The 19,116-nt window shown below is 45.7% G+C and overlaps 2 protein-coding genes across 5 annotated transcripts in view; one reads left to right on the top strand and one right to left on the bottom strand.

Moving 5' to 3' along the window:
• LOC126544393 (G1/S-specific cyclin-D3-like) overlaps positions 1 to 11,402 on the bottom strand; it is a 57,250-nt gene extending 45,848 nt beyond the window's left edge. Inside the window, exons 1-2 of the mRNA XM_050191707.2 lie at positions 10,912 to 11,402; positions 556 to 771 (exon numbers count right to left, since the gene is read on the bottom strand). Of these exons, the coding sequence (XP_050047664.1) occupies positions 556 to 771; positions 10,912 to 11,130 (435 nt within the window). The 5' untranslated portion in view covers positions 11,131 to 11,402. The remainder of the gene's footprint in view (positions 1 to 555; positions 772 to 10,911) is intronic.
• The window catches only part of LOC126544386 (uncharacterized), a 206,226-nt gene that overhangs the window by 49,159 nt on the left and 137,951 nt on the right, over positions 1 to 19,116 (top strand). The window lies entirely within an intron of this gene.

Here is a 19,116-nt window from a genome sequence, read left to right as displayed (position 1 = left end):
ATGAAGGTCGAAGTGTGAGTATTTGAATTTCGCGCCGAAACCCCGACGCCGGTGCGTCCGTGTGACGTCAGGGATTCCATAGTATGTTTTCGCATTTGGACCGCGTTGGCTGAGTAAAGGTTTCCGAAACTTGCTGTGTTTAATATTTGGTTCCTTTAGAACACAATGTAGTCAAGCTATACCGCTATATAAGTAAGTAGGTCCTAGAAGATGCCATAAAAATCCATGACGTCACAGCCACCAAGTGTAGGAGCGTCAAGGAGGCGTCGCCACCCGTCTTTCGTTCTTGCGCTTTTTCTGGCTTACCAATCGCTTTATCGTGGTAAGAGCGGTGTTTTTAGTGTCGTAGAAAGGTAATTTACAGGTGCACAAGAAATCATTTTTTCTCTTTAGTGTCCCTTTAAGGTGACCGAAAACTCGCTATATTTAGCGACTCCCTCGCAAAGTCGCCGACACTGCCCTACAACACGGCCCCACAACGACATGGCCCGTTGTCTCATTGCGCGTTAACGAAGCTACACGAGTCGAATGTTCGCGTAAAGAAAAGAAGCTCACTTGTATCTCCTGGACGGTCACCGAGTGGTCAGTGTAGTAGGCGAGCACGTCGACGGCCAACGCGCGGGTCTGACGCAACTTAGAGGCCAGCAGCAGGCAGACGCAGCCCAGCAGCTGCAGCTGAGACTTGCGCGCCACCGCCACGGACAGGTACCGGTCCAGCAGGTTCATGGCCGTCGGGAACACCGAGTCCTCGCAGCCTTGTTCCTCGCACACCTGCGAGGTGAAAAGAAAAAGGAACGATGTTGCGAACGACCTGACATTGCCATCGTCGGACCGACAGTTTCGTGTCCATTCAGAGACTGAAATAAATGTGTGTATATATATATCTATATATATAGCGAGGGCCGAATATCCGCGAGACGCGTGTCCGACGAGCCTCCAATGACGTGGAATGTCCACTGCTGGACGTTACCCGTCGTTGGACACTATTCGGGGCGCGATCTGTTCGTTGTCCATGAACACATGAACATGAATGAAGGCCAGTCGCGCCGACCTCCAACTACAATTAAGCCTTCCGCTAACTATATCACGTGCCAGCAAACGTACTAATGTCACGACATCGCAAAAGTTCGTGGCTATCTCAGACTAGTTTCGTTGCCTGCACATCTTCATATATATATATATATATATATATATATATATATATATATATATATATATATATATATATATATATATATATATATATATATATATATATTATACGCATTACGTGGCCTGCTAACGCTGCCTTCCTATATTTATCAACTCGAACGACAGCTTTCTAATCCATAGCGTCTTTCTTGCTTCTTAATTAAGGTTGCACCTATACCGAGTGGATTAGCCTGATTCCGCTGACGTACGTGCTTTCTCGTTTATCGCCGCTATAGGAGCAGGTCGCTGGCAAGGCGCCCAAGAAGGCGCATGCCCGCCTGGGTTAACTCTAGTGCGTTTGTTGCATCGCGGTCTGGTGCTGCCATCTGCCATTCAGTCGGCAAACGACGGCCGTTGCGTTCTATTCCAGTGCTTACGTTTGTCTTTCCAAGCTTTTTTTTTTTTGTTGTTGCTCATTATAAGAGCAACAACAAAAATTGCTCTTTATAAGAGCAACAAATTCAGAGCAACAGATTTCAGACAAGATTACACGAACTAGCCCAACCGCTAGGTATAACTTGGTGTTCCCTGTGACTAGGTGTCTTCGAGGCACATATGACGCTCAAAGGGCTTCAGACAAGAGGCTTCACGAAACACCGCGACCCCTAAGTATAACATCATGTAGCAAATAAAGGCAGGTAATTGAAAGGTAGTACGTATTGTCCTGCACGTATTGTCGCAGGCATCATGAAAGTCCCACTGCGATTGCCATCAGAAGCGACACCAATTACCCGCCTGGTTTCCCAGTACCTTACTGGTCACTATCTCGAATAATTGGTCTCTCAGAAAAGCTCCAACCGCACTATAATGTCCCCTACCACATTTTGCGCCGCGTCGCCGAAGTCACCTATGAGATTGCTTCGGTAAAACCTACGGCGCCCCCTGCATGTGTGATTCAGACATACAGACATGCAGACATGCATGATGCATGTCTGCACGCATGTCTGCATGTGAATGTGGTACGCGGCTCTCGCCCTGTACCACGTTCGGCCTCATTCGCTAATGCCATTCTTAACTATGCACGGTCAGTGGTGGAACAGCCATTTCACCTTTCGGCGCAGGTCCTAGCGCGGGCAATAAGCAGACTCGGCGCAGTAGCAAGCACTTTTTGGTGCAGGGTCAAACGCACGTGTCCTTACCAAGTACTATGCACACTGTAACTTATATATAGTCGATACGTTGTGGAGACGGATGTGCGCGAGGCTTACCCTGCAAGCGCGGTCAGGAAATGACGTGGCACTCTTCCACACCGCGACGCACAAGGAGCGCTACGGCGGGTGCGTCGATACGGCGCAGAGAAGGCATCAAAGAATAGATTGTCGACAAACGCGTTTATTACCCCCAAGATGCCACAAAGTGCGTCAGTCACGGCTTGTGCGCAAAGGCTCACCGCAAGGCAGATCGAGCACGCGCGCCTGCACTGAACGTCATGCAAAATACTCATGTCATGCCATGCAAATTAGGGAGCTTTCGTACAGGCGCCGCAAAAAAAATAGCGTCAGCGCCACTACGCATGCGCGAGGCGCAAATAGGGTTTTGCGTTTTCGTCGGCGATGCCATTTCCTAGAAATAAGGCAGCGACCTAAAATAGACGCAATATAGTTTTGCGTCAACGAACATGGCGGCACTCATCGAAGTGCAGACTCTCGCCGTGTATACCACATTCGACCTCATTCGCTAATACCATTCTTAACTATGCCCCTCGTGTGATTTTGATCGCATCGGCTCTTTTGCAAAGCCCCGTTATTATTCATAAGCATCGAAAAAGAGAGAGAGATCAAGGAGGAGAAAGGCAGGGGAGTCAACCACGCGAGCGCCCCGTTTGGTGTACCTTATACGGGGGTAACGGAAAGGGGGAATAGAAAGAGGAAAATAGGGAAAGAGTGAGCACTTAGTGCACGTGGGATGATGCACAGGGACACTATCAGCGGTCTCTTAAACCGATGCACTTCAAGTAGTGTAGTAGTGCAGGAATCGCTTTTCGTGCCAGTGCAGGGTGTGGTCACTGTCCAAGTATCATTAACTCGGAGAACGGCCTCGAGTCCAGTCGGTTTAGAGTTGTCCTGAGAGAGAGGCGTTGTACGTCGTAGCGAGGACAAGCTACGACATCGAAAAAGCTTGCCTTTAATCCTAGGATGTGCCATCCTGCTTCGGCAAACACCGCGGTACCACGCAGGTTCGATGGACACCGAAATAAAGCGCCAGCAAGACAGTACAGCGGCACTACATTGTACGTCCGTCAAGGAAAATTCCGCGAATGACCAACGGGACAACTGCAACGGGCCCATAGAGTTTCTCAGTATGCAGTGCGAAACTCTGTGAACAGGACACTGCTTCCTTCTGTGATGATGATAGTGTGCTGTCGGTTTTAACATGTTTTGCTAGCTGTGAAGCGTCGACGGAAGCAGGGCTTCGCTCTTACGCATGCTATGGCGCAGGCTCGGCGCAACCTTCCGCTAAAATGCCGTTTTGGCCCCAGATGGAGCAAAGGCCAGCTCTCGGCGCAGTTTGGCGCAATCGGCGCCCGCTGTTCCACCACTGCATGATTTACGTCTGGCGACTTGATACACACAACCTAATACGTAGTCCCACCCACCCCCCTTTTTCTTATGCATGACGCCGTTCGGGTGTCAGCAGACTGCGCTAGACTGCAACAGTGTGGTCGGCAGCAAGTTCCTTCCGTCCTCTTTCTTCTATTCGTTTATTTGGTTAGACGACCAATTGCTATACCGTGCACATCTTGGATGCTGTTTTGACTCAACCTCTTGTTTTTTTTTCTTGTAAATATTCGTAAATACGCGCTTTTATGCAATATGATAGAGCTCTACGCCGGCAAGGATATCCTGAAAACGATTAGGACTCTCTCCACAACTTAAAAATAGATTACTTATGATCGCAAAAAAAAAAAAAAAACGCTGAACTGACGCCAGACGCTCCTGAAAACTACACTCGTGGGCTGACGTGCAATATGTCCGCCGATACATTGCTTCAGCTTCGACACAGTGCAGCGTTGCAAGCTTTTGTTTGATTTTGTTACATACCCCATGTGCCTTGCCGGATATAAATTTCCTCGAAAAAGAAAGAAAGGAAATTATAGTGACCTTTCATTTACGGAATGCCACTGACGGGGCACGGCATACTACGTACAGTACGCAGAACACAGTGCACTAAAAGAAAGAAAACAAAACGCACGTTATAAATCACGGATTGCTTATCCGAGGCTAAAGAAAACCGTCATTCGCGCCCCCGCAGCGTTCGCACGTCAATAGCTGTAGACGAGGTCGTCAAGGTCAAACCGATCAACGTGAGCTGGGTCATTTCGTCAACGCGAAATGTTAACGACAGTCAACGGCGTTAGGGACGGCAATGTACAGGAACAGTTCCAATTTATTAAAACGACAAGTGACAGCCGCCGTACGTGCGCCTATAAAAGGGATGGTAAAGGGCAACGCTTAGTTACGTTTAGTCTGGTCAACTACGCTTCCCACACTTAATCTTCATTCGCTGGGACTGGGTTGGTTATTCGGCTGCATGCAAGCCACAGCTTCTAGACATCTTGCGGGCGAAGATACGAATTGATAGATTACATCAAGATCGTCACGACGTGGCGAGGGCAAAGAACCGAACGAATGCTTAATGTCTCAGTTTGATAATCTGACCTTTTTTTTATTGGGCCAACTATTAATTGTGCCCAGGAAGACGAGCAACACAATTCACATCGCGCGCAATTCTCTTCGCTAGAATGCCCGGTTACAACATTGGAGAGTTTCGGGATATATATATATATATATATATATAAGAAAAAAAACACGGAACGCGTTCCCGCTACCTATACGTCATCCACCACCGCACATGCATTCTCTGCGATGTAAACAAACAACTTATTCGTAAATAAAGCCTATATATAGACTTTTTTAGGCTTTAGCGCAGCTCAGAAAGAGCAAGAAAGGAAGGTGGAAGGGGTAATGAAATGGAACGGAGAACAGATTGAGCGCTCACTCTTGTTCTCCGTTCCATTTCATGACCCCTTCCACCTTCCTTTTTGCTCTTTCTGGGCTGCGCTACAAGCCTAAAAAAAGTAATGACATACCAACTCGCCCAAGCTACTATGCTTTTGACCAATATATAGAGAGCGCCTACTATTGCAAGCCGATACCTACGCTTGGAAACCCAGCCATTTCGAAGAGATAAACATGATGCAAAAAAAAAAGCATCGTCAGGAACAACGAAAGAGGTGAACCCACTAACGCGTGACAACAGAAATGGCACCGCGGGCAAACAAACACCCCGACGACTATTTTCCGGCTTATTCCACTAAATCCACTTTGCGCGTGTTATCCGCATTTGCAGCCGAAGTCCAGTCGGAAGTGTCTCAGGATGTGCTTGAATCGTCTTTAGGATATCAATATCTTCGTCAGTGCTTTTGCTTTTGGATGCAGTATCCTGGCGCGCCCAGTTGCGCACACAGCGTTTGAAATAATAACAATAATAATAATAATAATAATAATAATAATAATAATAATAATAATAATAATAATAATAATAATAATAATAATAATAACAAATAATACAGATATGCCCTGCCATTGTCGGCGCCTCGCTTTTCGAATCACTCGAAAGCGTTATACTCCCAACTCCGTCGCTGCCCATGTGCAAAATATCGAAGGCCTATTCATCGAAAAGTACAACTACAGAGATACTGGTACTGGAATTAGCATCAAATGTTCTCTGTATGATGGATATAAAGTTGAAAGATTGTTGCCCTCCGACGACATGGCTATTAAAGGTAGCCGCGTCAATTATATGTGCGACAGGAGATTCAGGCCGGTTGTGAGCTCGATCGAGTGCCTAAATAAAGATGTCAGTGAAAAAAAAAAAAAAAGATGAAGATGATGATGCTAAAGCGATTTGACTCCTATGGAATGCCTATGGAAGCCAGTACCTATATATGACTCCTATGGAAGTTTCAGTCTTAAGAACGCACGTAGCTCTGGACGCCTTGAAATGAAGCCACATACAGATGTCAGTAGTGCGAATGATACGTCAATACTACGATTAGAACGAGATGTCGTAAAACACAGAAAAGGCACTGGTAGCGGTAATAAAAATACAAAATAAAAGAATGTTGACGTCGCAGGTGTAGTGTACAGTGCTCACGGATTGAAATAGGACACGGAGCATTTAGTACAGCCCTACATATGTGCAAAGTACGCGAGAGCACAATGTCATGTCGCTAGGAATTTGGTCACCAAAGGTGACGAGGGCTCCGATGTAAGTGTACGCGCCAGAATTACGTCGATGGGACACGAACTGCAGCCGGTTGAAGCGATAGTATGCGCATTACTTAGCCCTAAATTGACGCGTTTCATTCCGTGAGCACTGTACATATCTGCATTTTAGCAGTATTCCTAAAATTATATTATGGGGTTATACGTTCCAAAACCACTTTCTGATAGGCACGCCGTAGTGGAGGACTCCGGAAATTTTGACCACCTGGCGTTCTTTAACGTGCATCTAAATCTAAGTACACGGGTGTTTTTGCATTTCGCCCCCATCGAAATGCGGCCGCCGTGGCCGCGATTCGATCCCGCCATTTTAGCAGTATACTACAAAGCCACTTTTATTGCTGTGTTTCACATCCTAATGAGACGAATTGCACATTTTGTTGCACGTCGATGTCGATCCGCGATACAAACTCTGAAAAAGAAAGAATTACGCAAATAGCTCCTCCCAAGTATGAAGTCGTATTACCGCGGAACTGCAAGGGGCGGGGCTTTAAACACGTCACACAGACCGTCGTGACGTCACAGACGGCGAGAAACGTCAATGACTTGCGTTTCGAATACCGCCAAATGGCGTTTGAAAATTCTGGACGCAGCGTGGACGTGGCAAACCCAGATGGAGGATACACAAAATAGGAGAGGCCTCGACGTCACGTTTTTGAAACCGGAAGTGCTGCCATGTTGGTGTGCCATCTCTTGTTGTGCCTCCAATCAGCTCGCCGAAGCAGATAGGCGTCAGCTTTGAACTTGCACTGCTACGAGCCGCCGGAATTGTGCGCTGCTGATGGACGTCAGGACAAAGCCTACGAAACTTCTGTAACAATTTTAGTGATGCAGACGCGCCCATGTGTTTTCCCGTTGCACGTCGAAGAAGACGGCGAAGGCCCGAGCCGTGACTGCTTCAACGTCTCCGTTGCTGACTGACGACTCACACTCACAGACCCAAAACACAACTTTCAAGCTTACAAACCGCACTCCAAAGTCAGCTTGTCTCGCGAACAGGATGTGTTGTGAAATAGGCACGAACCGAAAACTGTTATCTCACTTTTCAGAGGACGAGGGCTGCATCGAGAGCTTCAGGAGCGCGGTTGCTACGGCAACGTTGATGTTTTGCACACCAGTCCCAGTGCTCCTCCTTTGCGAAAAATACCACGTGACTTCCGCCACACTCTCTTCCAACTGATCCTAACTAGCCAGTGCCTATTTTCCTTCCTCCATGACAACCCACAACAAGTTGTTACGGTTTTCATCTCGGCGTTTTTATTGCGATTAGCATTCTTTGGGAACTTCGCCGAGTTCGCGATATGTGTGTTTTTGTCTAACCCTTTTGACGCCAACTTGGAATCACTGAGTTATGTTGCTGTGTCGCCCTTTAACATATGGCACGTAACCACGAGGGGGCGATTGGCTAAGTTTCGTAATAGAAACATAATTCCTCGCTTCTGGTTAACTTGGTGGTGTGCATTACGCTTATTTAAATAATTGTGATTATAAATACTAACAAAAAATACTTGAAAATGTTCCCGCTCTTCAGTGAACCTCTTTCATGACAACTTGGGTCTCATGGTATATGCCAAAGCGCGTGCGCCGCTTTAAAAATAAGATGCTTTAAAATTTATCCGGTGCTGGACGAAATCAAACCTGCGTCTCACATAATTACGACCATCTTCTCAGAACATACAGGGTGTCTGTTGTTTTTAGCTGCCCCAAACTTTTTAAAGTTTGCCTATGGCAGATTGCACCATTCTAACCCTTGATCTACATTACTCGACGAGGCGGCCATTGCTGCTACGAGAAATGAAAACGGTCAGTCGAATAATTAACGTAATTACGCTAATCCACTTTTTAAATAATTACATTAAGCCACATGTTTCAACCTGCGAATTATAGCCGCACGGCGCATCCACTTGGAACGAGTTCTCTTGTGAGCACCAACTCCGATACATCAATTTTCGAAGTGTCCGAGGAAATGCATGGGCGTTCCAGTTACATTTTTTTTAAGAAATCGCTCCGACCGGCAGTGGGCCAGTGCCGTCAGCGCCTTCGAAGAGGGAGGGACTGGTAAGGGAACGCTGGAATTGATGACTGGCATCGGAGCCAGCTGTGGAAGACGACAAGGAAGGCGCGAGCGATGTGTAGAGGCAAAGAATTTCAGACTGGAATCACCGCAACGATTGGCAGTGGGTGAGTGCCATCAGCACCTTAGCGGAGGCAGGAGCGGTATGACAACGCTAGCATTAGCGTCATCGAGCCAGCTGTGGTAGGAGACTACGACGAACGCGCGGTTAAGCCGACGCTCGACCCAGGAACGGGCGTCTAGAAACTGCGCCCTAAAAGGCTAGCTGTTTATCACATCGCACATACATATTTATGTAGACCCTCAACCAAGAAGCAAAAATCCCTCGGCTGGTTATATCAGTGGCCTTATCAGTGCGTTTGTTATGATACGCTAATGTTTGGAGGTTAAATGTAGCTGGCAGTGGGTACCAGGCGATTAGTTTCTCGTTGTGCGATGCGCGCATGATTGCAACAAGTTTTTTGAGCGTCACAGTCGATAATCCACAGCGACAGCGACTACGGTGCGTCTGTTTGTTCGTGCTATCTATATCTCGTCTGTTTCTGCACTGTAGTCGCTTTCTTTATAGAGAATTGCTACTTCGCTTATGACCGCGATCGTGATGCTGCCCGTCAGGAAGTTTGCGTAATAGAAGCACTGATTCTAAGTGACGCATCATACACCGTCTTAAAGCTGACACTCCCAGTTTCATAAAAGCTTCGCAATGCACATTGGACATGCCCGAACAATGAAGTAAACTATCACTTCATCGGTTAATTCTTTTTCTTTTATGGAGCGGCGCAACCGCTCCGCATAATTCGTGTATTGTTTTAAACGTTAATACATACCTACACATTGAGTACACTTAAACAAATTTGACACACTAGCTGTTGTCTTCGCAAGAAATTGTCACATATGCTAGCAGTCCTCCACAGCAGAAGAGCAGGCGCGCGTTCGAACGCTGAGTAGCAGACGAACAGGGATAGAAGCGCCACCTACGGCCACCGGTTAAACGAGAGTGGGCGCCAGCGGTTCCCATAGAAGCCGGATATCTGTGTAGGCCTAGACTTGTAGTAGGTCGTGGAACAGACGAATACATAATAATGAGACTGGTAATGACATTGATCAAACCCTCTAAGCGATCCCAATGCATCCCATTACGCTAACAACAGGCCTTCAGTTGAACGAAGACCACGATTCAGAAAACACGCCGTTAATTAGCGCGCGCGGGAAATTAAAATACGCGAGAACCAAGAAAAAGAACGCAGGCGTCCTCAAAAGTAAAAGGAAATCAGTTGCAGACATCAGACGAGCTCAGTAGACGATGACAAACGAACTGACAAGCAAATGATAGCGTTACTACTTGCAAAAGCTTGAAACGAAGTGAGAATATGAGTACTGGTAAAGCAGGGCAAAAAAAAAAAAAAAACCAAGATAAGCTTTCAGTTACAATGCGCCTTCAAAACACCACAGAACAACGAAAGCAATGGCATTAAACAGACCTAAAGCTTCATACAGATAAATGAGAGCGATTGTACAACTTCGCTCAACCATGGACGGCAACTTAATGTTCAAAGCGCGGTTAAAGAACGGTCACCGAAAGCCAACATGTCGCCAGTGAATGTCAAAAGTCTGGCTAAAAATTAAAACGTATTGAGGAAATTGATCGACTTCGAGAGAACTTCGTTTTCAGAAAAGTCCACCGCAACGCATACTTTCACTGACGCAGCCCCGAACGAAACTAATCTGACCAGCGACTACGTGGCAGTAACTTTCACACATACTCGACCGCCAATCTGACCCGATATAGTAATGGTGACGAATTCCGCCGGCGGCTTCTCGCGAAACATCAGTAAAATCGCGCCATTAGCGGCCAGCGCGCCGCGAAAAAGAAAAGAGAAAAACGGAAAAACGAACCACGTTAGCGCTTCCGAAACGATAGCGAAACATCGCATTCTCACTTATAGACTCACCAAAGAATGTACAGTCAAGACATGCTGCACAAACGCACAATGACGCACTTATACCGTTCATACGATCAAGAAGTATGCAATCCGTTCGGCAGCAGTCAAAATTTTGAACTGCTGTCGAAGAAGCGACCATGCGGGAAACCGTTTGCAACTGGCCCCTGGCGCGACAGACGTGGCTTTGTCGACGTATGCGGAGCGCGACATCGCTGCCGATATAAAACGAATAACTTTAACGTTAAACGCGGCGTTACGCGTAAAATAAATCAAACGCCGTTCTCACACGCGTAATTTGATTCAGATTGCGCGAGTCTCATTTACGAGGGGGGGGGCGTGGGGGGGGGGGCATGTCGATACGGGGCTATCGTCAATTGAAGAGAGGAACACGCTCGGATACCATGTGAATGACACTTACCTCCGACATCCAAAGCGCCAACGTTTTTCTCATCGGCTTCTGCACCTCAGTCTGAACCCGGACGCAGTAGTCGCAGGTGACCGTGTAGCGGCTCTGCAGTCCGACGAGCCTCTCCATGACACCGGCATCGCCGACGATAGCCGAATCGTACGACGCGCGCGCGATCTGTCCGTAATGGGGCGCCTCCATGCACATCAGCGCTAAGCACTCGTCGTCCATCGCCGTCGACTTAGTGGCGGACAGCGCGTTTAACGTTGTCGGAGCCAGCTTGTCGGTGGGGTTAATCCGAGTATGGGTCTCGACGAGGGGATAAACGAAGAAGCCGCTCGCCGCCACGCTATTATCACGCCGCAACGGACAGTCACGTCAACGCCGGAGACACGGCTGAGCCCGTTGAGGTTTGGATTCAGGGCAGACGACAGCGGCGTAGCGCGCCGACTGAGCAAGCCGCGAGCGCAGAGTGAGTAGCACCGACGTTCGGCTGCTGCTCCGCCGCAAACTTCTCGAGCGAGGATGCGGAGAACGCCGGTGCGGTGGCGCTGGCGTTGTGTTCTCCTTCTCTTATTTTGAATGTTTTGTGGGAGAGGAGGTTCCGTTAGCGTGTGCTGTACGTTAGCATATGGAGAATCGGGCAAGCAAAGAGAGGGCAGTACGGGAGGGCGGTAAAATGGACAAAGAGATAATAGATGAACGATTTGCCTAACGTGGTGTACTTTTTTGTTGTCGTTGAGAGCTGCATTGTGTGGCTTGTTTCGACGATGAGACATCATCCATACATGGTGCGAAAACGAGGGGTGAGGGGGAGGCGGGCGGTTGAGTGCGGAGTCAGGGCGCGCCCTGCTGGGAGCTGGCCGATAATTTGAATTCATGTGTTGCGATGATCAAGCGCGATATTTGAAAGCGCAGGTGGCGGAGTCTGTTGGAATGCGTCATGTGCGAAATTCAGTGCAAGGAAAAGGTCGTTCTCTTCGAAAAAAAGTTTGGCCAACACCAGACGTTGGGGGTTGGAGCTCCAGGTAATACCTGTTTGTCACTATTCCTAACGTGAATGCGTTTCGAATTACGAATGCAGCGGACGACTAAGCTTCTTCCTTTAGGTTTCTGGTCTATGTGTGCAGTTGGAATTTATCTGCCTGTTTCTTTTTCTTTAGTAGGTTAGCCGCGGGCTTATAACTTTCGTGAAATTAAAAAAAAAAATTGCGAGAGCGATGACCAGTGAGGAGCCGCAAAAAAAAAGCAATTCTGTACAATTTGCGATAAAAGCGTCTAAAGAAAATAGGAGACCATTCGGAACCGCTGTTGGTGTCCTATATTGAGCCTCAATTGACCATGTCTCTTTCTTTTTTGTTGCCACAGTTATGCAAACCAGCAAGTCTAACTTCACAGGTACCTACACTATCAGGATTCGAATACATAATTTCGTACGCTATACCATGATTACAAAAGCTATTGAAAATGTTAGTGTTTAAATCACTGTACACCGCCTCAAATTTTAATACCATTAGCATTCTTAAGGTACTTCACGAAGTTTCCGGGGTTTGTTTCTGTCTATCTATCTATCTATCTATCTATCTATCTATCTATCTATCTATCTATCTATCTATCTATCTATCTATCTATCTATCTATCTATCTATCTATCTATCTATCTATCTATCTATCTATCTATCTATCTAAACATTTTCCCACCAACATGTGTAAAGTGTACGTACGTCAATGGCCCAACAGGCTGCGCGCATCGCGCTGCTCTGCTGTGGGAACGGGGATCGAACCTGACTCTCGAACCAACCTGCGTCATTGGGTATATCTGGCAGTAAGTATGTGGCACTGTTAAACGAACATCTTTGACGCCTGCTTTAGTAATTTGGTATGTGTCACTGCGTGTGTATCGCTCTTCGGTGACAAACAAGATGCTTTACAAATTCTCCTGCTCTCGGCGAAATGGCACACGCGCCACGCTCGAACTTCGCGGCGGCGGCGCTAGATGGAGCCGCTTGTGCAGTGTGACGCGCAAGAGAGGGAGCGCTTCCGCACGAACGTTTTGACGTTCGAAATGTGGTGTGCCGCTGCAATTTTTTCAACGCTAATCGCACTGACGCCGACAATCATCGTGACGTGGGCTCTGCCGGAATGTATTCTGATAAAAATACCGTCCTGCACTCCTTTTGATATTCCCAAGTCGTTGCCAGTGTCAAAATGCCACTGCGCTTCGACTTAGCGCGAGCAAGGACGTCAAAAAGCAGTCGCAGGCGGAAATGCTAGCGAAATGTTTATCGCTTGCCACGAAGTTCAAGGTTGTCCTAGCACAGCACACACGCACACGTTTAGTGCAGGCGCTTATCAATCACAAACGTTGAGGCACACACAAAAAGGAAACACGGAACACGCTCCCGCTACCTGTGCGTCATTCACCATCGCACACGCATTCTTTGCGATGTAAACAAACAAGCCCAGGGCACATGCATTAAAAAAGCAAGAAACAAACGATGCAAGAAAGAAAGAATGAACAAAAGAAAAAGACACATTCGACATCCTCAAAGGCCAAGTTCAACGAAATTTCACTTTGGCTAAATTGGTAAACCTTGGGTGGTCTATATACTATTGAATCAATCTGGGCGGAACTGCAAGTCTGATAATTGCTTAATGAATTGATTGGCGTTTGTGTCGGAATGCGCGCGTGTTTATGTCTGCGCACTTTTGTGTATGCGTACTTGCTCGCTATGTGTTCGTGCTCTCACGCACGAATTCGCTATTCGTGCGTGTGAGCAAGTGTGTGCGCGCGCCTTTAATTCTGCATGCTTGTGCGGACGCATGTGTTTATGCACCTGTGTCTATGTGTGCGCATGTTTGTGAGTGATTGCGATTATGTGTTTGCGTCCCTGTGTCTGTTTGTGTGCGTGCGTATATATGCATGTATACCGTACAGTAAATGAAGCCTTAGTTCAACATAAAACAAACCTCTCCGAAATCGGTGCACTGGTTGACAAGAAAAAAACAATCTTTCCGTTCACATGTATTTGAACAGAAGCTCCCGATTGAACTTTTCTTTTAAATGCCTAATTTCGTGTTTAAAACCTTCCTGCGAATGTATCACGAAACCGAAGAGTTCCTTTTAGCAAATTTTAGGTTCTGGCTCACTTTTCCCGGGCAAATATGGACGATTTCCACAAATTACGACGGCTCTCGTACGTGCCCCCTAGGTGACGGGGCGCAAGTAATAACAAATTTGGCGCCGGCGGAGACCGTGTCCCCGCCCTGAAAGTGGGCTTCGCATTCAGACACCTATTTTCTCGAGTCGAGCAGGAGTGTTGAGGGGAGGAACGTTTTTGAATATATATATATATATATATATATATATATATATATATATATATATATATATATATATATATATATATATATATATATATATAGTATTCTTTTCGACGTCCTGGAGAGTGGTTTCAACTGAAGGTAGTTCAGTAAACCGATTACCACTTAAATAATAATTATAACGATTAGTTAAAAAGAAGCTACTGTTCATTCTTTCTTGTCATACGAATGTACACCCCGTGACTAGACCTAAATGTGAAACAAGTTAATGTTCCTTCGCGTCGAACTCTGCCATTACAAGGTTAAGCACACAGGCATGTGCCGCAGGACGAGCTGCTCGAAACAATGTCGGCTGCTGCTCAAAAACAATTACTGGGGCGAGCGCGACCACATCAATACAACAGCGATGCTTAGTTGTTTGACATGTAGAGACAGGATAGAGCATGTCCGTTTGAGAGAGGGTTGCTAAGAATGACTAACTGAGCGCAAAACCCAACTACTAACGATCCCACCCACTTCGCTTGGTCAAAAAGTTGTCCAAGACGGTGCCATTACTTTTGCGATTAGTGGTTACTATGTGACTGCTTTGGTAACTCTGTCTCCTTCTAGAAATTTTCATGCTGCGGGGACTTGGAGTTGTGATGTATTGTAGGAAAATTGACAGAGAGTGCACGCGGAAAAAGTGAGAAACGGACCAATGCAGGCAGACACAAGCTGGGTGCCCTTAGAATTTTCTGGAAACTCGGGACAAAACCGGCTTCGAGGAAAGGCTGAGAAACGTAAACAACAATAACAACAACAACAACAAATATGCATATCAAACGCACATCTTGGAATCTGTTATACTTTGAACCTACGCTATCAATTTGTCCGTTTAATTTCTGGCGTGTTGCCTCTTTGGTTTCCTAAGTCTTTGGCGTACTACGTAAGTGACATACGGAGATCAGCTGGTTGACGTTGGCACGATAGAAGTACACATGCGACTATGGTACAAAAGTTAAAGCATTAGGTCAATATTATTATTAGTTTTTTGTAACTATGAGCTGTTCGACCAGCCAGCCATGGTCGGGATAAACGGGGAGGGCTCGCAGACAAAAAAAATAGTCTGGTTAAGGGTAACATAATTATAAAACAGCGCCAGGCAGGCAGACAAAGAAAAACAACAAGATGGTGCGCTGACTCTCAACTGTCCAGATGTCCCTACTTTTGCTGGTTAAAGGTGTTTAATGGGACACCAATGAAAATGTTAGGCCAAAGTGCACTGAAGGATCAGGCTTGTGTAATGAATAATCCGCTATTCGTAGCGAGAACCTAGCTTTTGTAACAGAGAAAATTACAGAAATGGAAATTCGGATGGACGCCGCCTATTTCGGACTAAATGGTGCCTCTCATGTGCGATCAGCAGTGACAAATTCAAATGAACATGGCTGACTTGATCTTGTCAGAGGTGAACGCACTTAGTCGAGGTTATGCCTCCAATTTTTCTAACGTTGGGCGCTCTGAAACGAGAATTAAATTCAGCGACATGCGCTATTACAGGTTGTTAATAAAGGCGACGACATTTGCATTACACAGCGTACAGCCAATTTCGGTCGCCTATTTGTGATTGCGAACTATAGCTTTTGCTAATTGCAGTGTGTTCTAGGAAATCATTTCTCGTGCCACTTTTTGAACAGTGGAATCGCTCAAATGTCGCAATATTGTTCTGTTGTGTTGCTAAGGAAACGTCGCCGGTCGCAAGAAGTCGCTAAATCTAGCGACAATATTGCTAGAATGGCAACACTGTTTAGTACTCCATAACGTGACGTTCCTTTGCGAACTGTTCGTAATTATCCTCACTAACAGCGGTTAGCCAGCTTCATTATTAGTATTACGGCTTCAACATTCTCTCGTCTCTTCCTTTCGCGTGTAACACACCATATGGCGTAAGCACCATGTTACGATCGAGAAGCAAGCAAAGAAACGTTTTTCCGGTAATATATTGGGACACAGATGAAAAGGGCGGCTCGTGTACACTAAACAAAGGAATGGTCAGGTTATTTATTTATTTATTTATTTATTTATTTATTTATTTATTTATTATACCTCAAAGGCCCCAGAGATGGGGTATTACATGAGGGATGGGCTTTAACAAAACAGTGATTCGAGAGCAGCCTTGAAGTGATGAGTGTCGGAGTGGTGCGTGATGTCGGCAGACAGACCGTTCCAGTCCCTGGCGGTTTTCACAAAAAATGATCGTAGATGAGAGGTAGTCTGCGCCGGGGGAGGATACACGGCTTTGCTGTGGTTAATGCGGCTGGACTGACGATGAGCTGGTAATATAGCTGAAATGTGGAGTGGTGAATGATAGAATTTGTGAAAAAGACACAGTCTATAGAAATAAGACGTCGCGATTCTAGATTAGTAAGACCGGCACGGGATTTTAGTTCAGACATGCTTGCATGATATGAATATTCAGAGTAGATAAACCGGGCTGCACGGTTTTGAATTGATTCCAGTGTATTAGATAGGTTATGTTGATGAGGATCCCAGACAGAGCATGCATATTCTAACTTAGGGCGGACATATGTAACATAAGCTAACAATTTTACTGATGGGGGAGCAAGTCTTAGATTCCGGCGGAGAAAACCGAGGGTTCGATTCGCGGCATTGGCTAAGTTAATGACATGATGTGACCAATTTAGGGTAGTTGAAAAGGTTATGCCGAGGTATTTATACGAGTCTACGGATGAGATTTCGGCGCCGTATATGGTGTATTTCCCTGATTGGTGATGCTGTCTGCGATGGAAAGAAACTAGCGAGGTTTTTTTAGTATTTAATGCCATCAACCATTTGTTGCACCATAATTCAATGCGTTTTAGATCATCTTGAAGCAAATGCATGTCTGAAGTGTTAGTTATGCGTCGATAAACTACACAATCGTCTGCGAACAATCGAATGTTAGAAGAGATCTCAGTAGGAAGATCATTAATGTAAATTAGAAAGAGTAGTGGTCCGAGAACTGTGCCTTGTGGTACGCCCGAAAGGACAGAATATCTTTTAGATGACTGTGTGTTAGCAAATACAAACTGTTGTCGGTTAGTGAGGAAGCTACGTATCCAGTCTAGTACAAATGGATTAATCTTGAGACGGGAAAGTTTCAGGAGTAGCCGTTGGTGTGGAACTTTGTCAAATGCCTTTTCAAAGTCTAAGAAAATAGCATCTACAGGTACGTTCAAGTCGAGGTTAGAGCTTAGATCATGAAAAAATAAAGCTAGTTGGGTGTCACATGAAAGACCTTTACGGAAGCCATGTTGAGCTGGGTGAAAGAAGTTATCGGATACTAAAAAGTTTACCATCTGAGAGTAAATAACATGCTCCATTAGTTCGCAACAAACACTGGTGAGTGAAATGGGGCGATAACTAGAGCACAACGATGGAGGACCTTTTTTGGGGACTGGAACAATCTTGCCTACTCTCCAGTCTTCCGGCACCACTCCTGATGACAATGATTGCTGAAAAATAGCACATAACATCGCGCTCACATTTGTTTTGGTGTTTTTCAGCATTTTAACATTTATTTCATCGACGCCAGATGATGATGTAAGTTTTAATGAATCAATTAGTTTCTCAATGCCGTAAGGACAAAAGGTAATATCAGGCATGACTGCATGATCCGAAAGAGGGAAGCGAGGTAATATGCTAACAGGTTCAGTCGTGAAGACGGAAGAAAAAGTACGGTTAAGTTGTTCAGCAATTTCGCAATCGGGAATACGATGGTTTTGATCGTCAAACAGAGCTAATGGCTGGGAGTTATTAGGGTTAATAACTTTCCAGAATTTTTGGGGGTTATTTCTTAACATAGACGGCAGCGTTTGCGAAAAAAAAAGTGCGTTTTTCTTTATTTGCTAGAGCTTCGAATTCTTTTTCTGCAAGGTAATATTTATTCCATGCGCCTGCGTTGTTAAATCGTTTAGCAGAGCGAAAAAGCCTTTTCTTTTTATTGTTAAGACGCTTTAGTGTGATATTAAACCATGGGGATGACTGTTTTTCGGTTAGGGTGATAACGGGCACGTATCTCGCGAACACATCGAGCATCTTGTTTTTAAAAAGCAGCCAGTTAGTTTCGACAGAACGCATAAAAAAACTGGTGTGGAATGAAGCAGCAAAATGTGCGAGTTCCGAGTTAATTGCCGAGTAATTCCCTTTGTCATACAGTTTGATCACTTTGGTTATCTTTGTAGGTTGTGTAAGCTGACAGGAGTACGATGCATGGATTATAGAATGATCACTAAGACCAGGCAAATACGTCATTGCATAAACTTTGTCAGGATCAGAAGCAAAAATGAGGTCGAGTATGTTAGAAGAATTACAACCTTGACGTGTAGGTTCAGTGACAAGTTGCGTTAATCCAAAGGTTAGGCAGGAGTTAACAAAATCGCTTTCGGTACTGTGTTGCGAAGTTGCTGATGTTAGGTTAGTCCAGTTTATGGCGGGGAAGTTAAAATCACCGAACAGTAACATCGGAGAGTGGTGATGCAATTCAGTTGCCGAACGCAATGTTTCGTGGAATTCTGCAACAAAGTTAGGATCATTGCCAGGGGGGCGATAGCAGACTGCGATTATTGTGGGTGGGTAAGAGGCATTACACAGGACGAACAGAATTTCTAGGGAGGACGATGTCTTAATTTCAGTACATTGAACGTCCTTATGAGCGCCAATGAATACGCCGCCACCACGTTTGGTAGTTCGATCATGCCTGAAAATATTGAAATTAGAGAAAAATGGCAATATTTCAGAGTCTTCTATTGTAGAATTAAGCCAAGTTTCAGTAATAACAATTAGGTTAGACTCTGTTGTGTCGGCAAGATTACTGAGAGCGTCAAGCTTCGGAAAAATGCTTCTAATGTTAGTA

Source organism: Dermacentor andersoni, chromosome 10, assembly GCF_023375885.2.
Source record: "Dermacentor andersoni chromosome 10, qqDerAnde1_hic_scaffold, whole genome shotgun sequence".
Classification (NCBI taxonomy): domain Eukaryota; kingdom Metazoa; phylum Arthropoda; class Arachnida; order Ixodida; family Ixodidae; genus Dermacentor; species Dermacentor andersoni.
The sequence above is the reverse complement of the archived record's forward strand: the minus strand, read 5'-3'. Positions and strand labels throughout refer to the sequence as shown.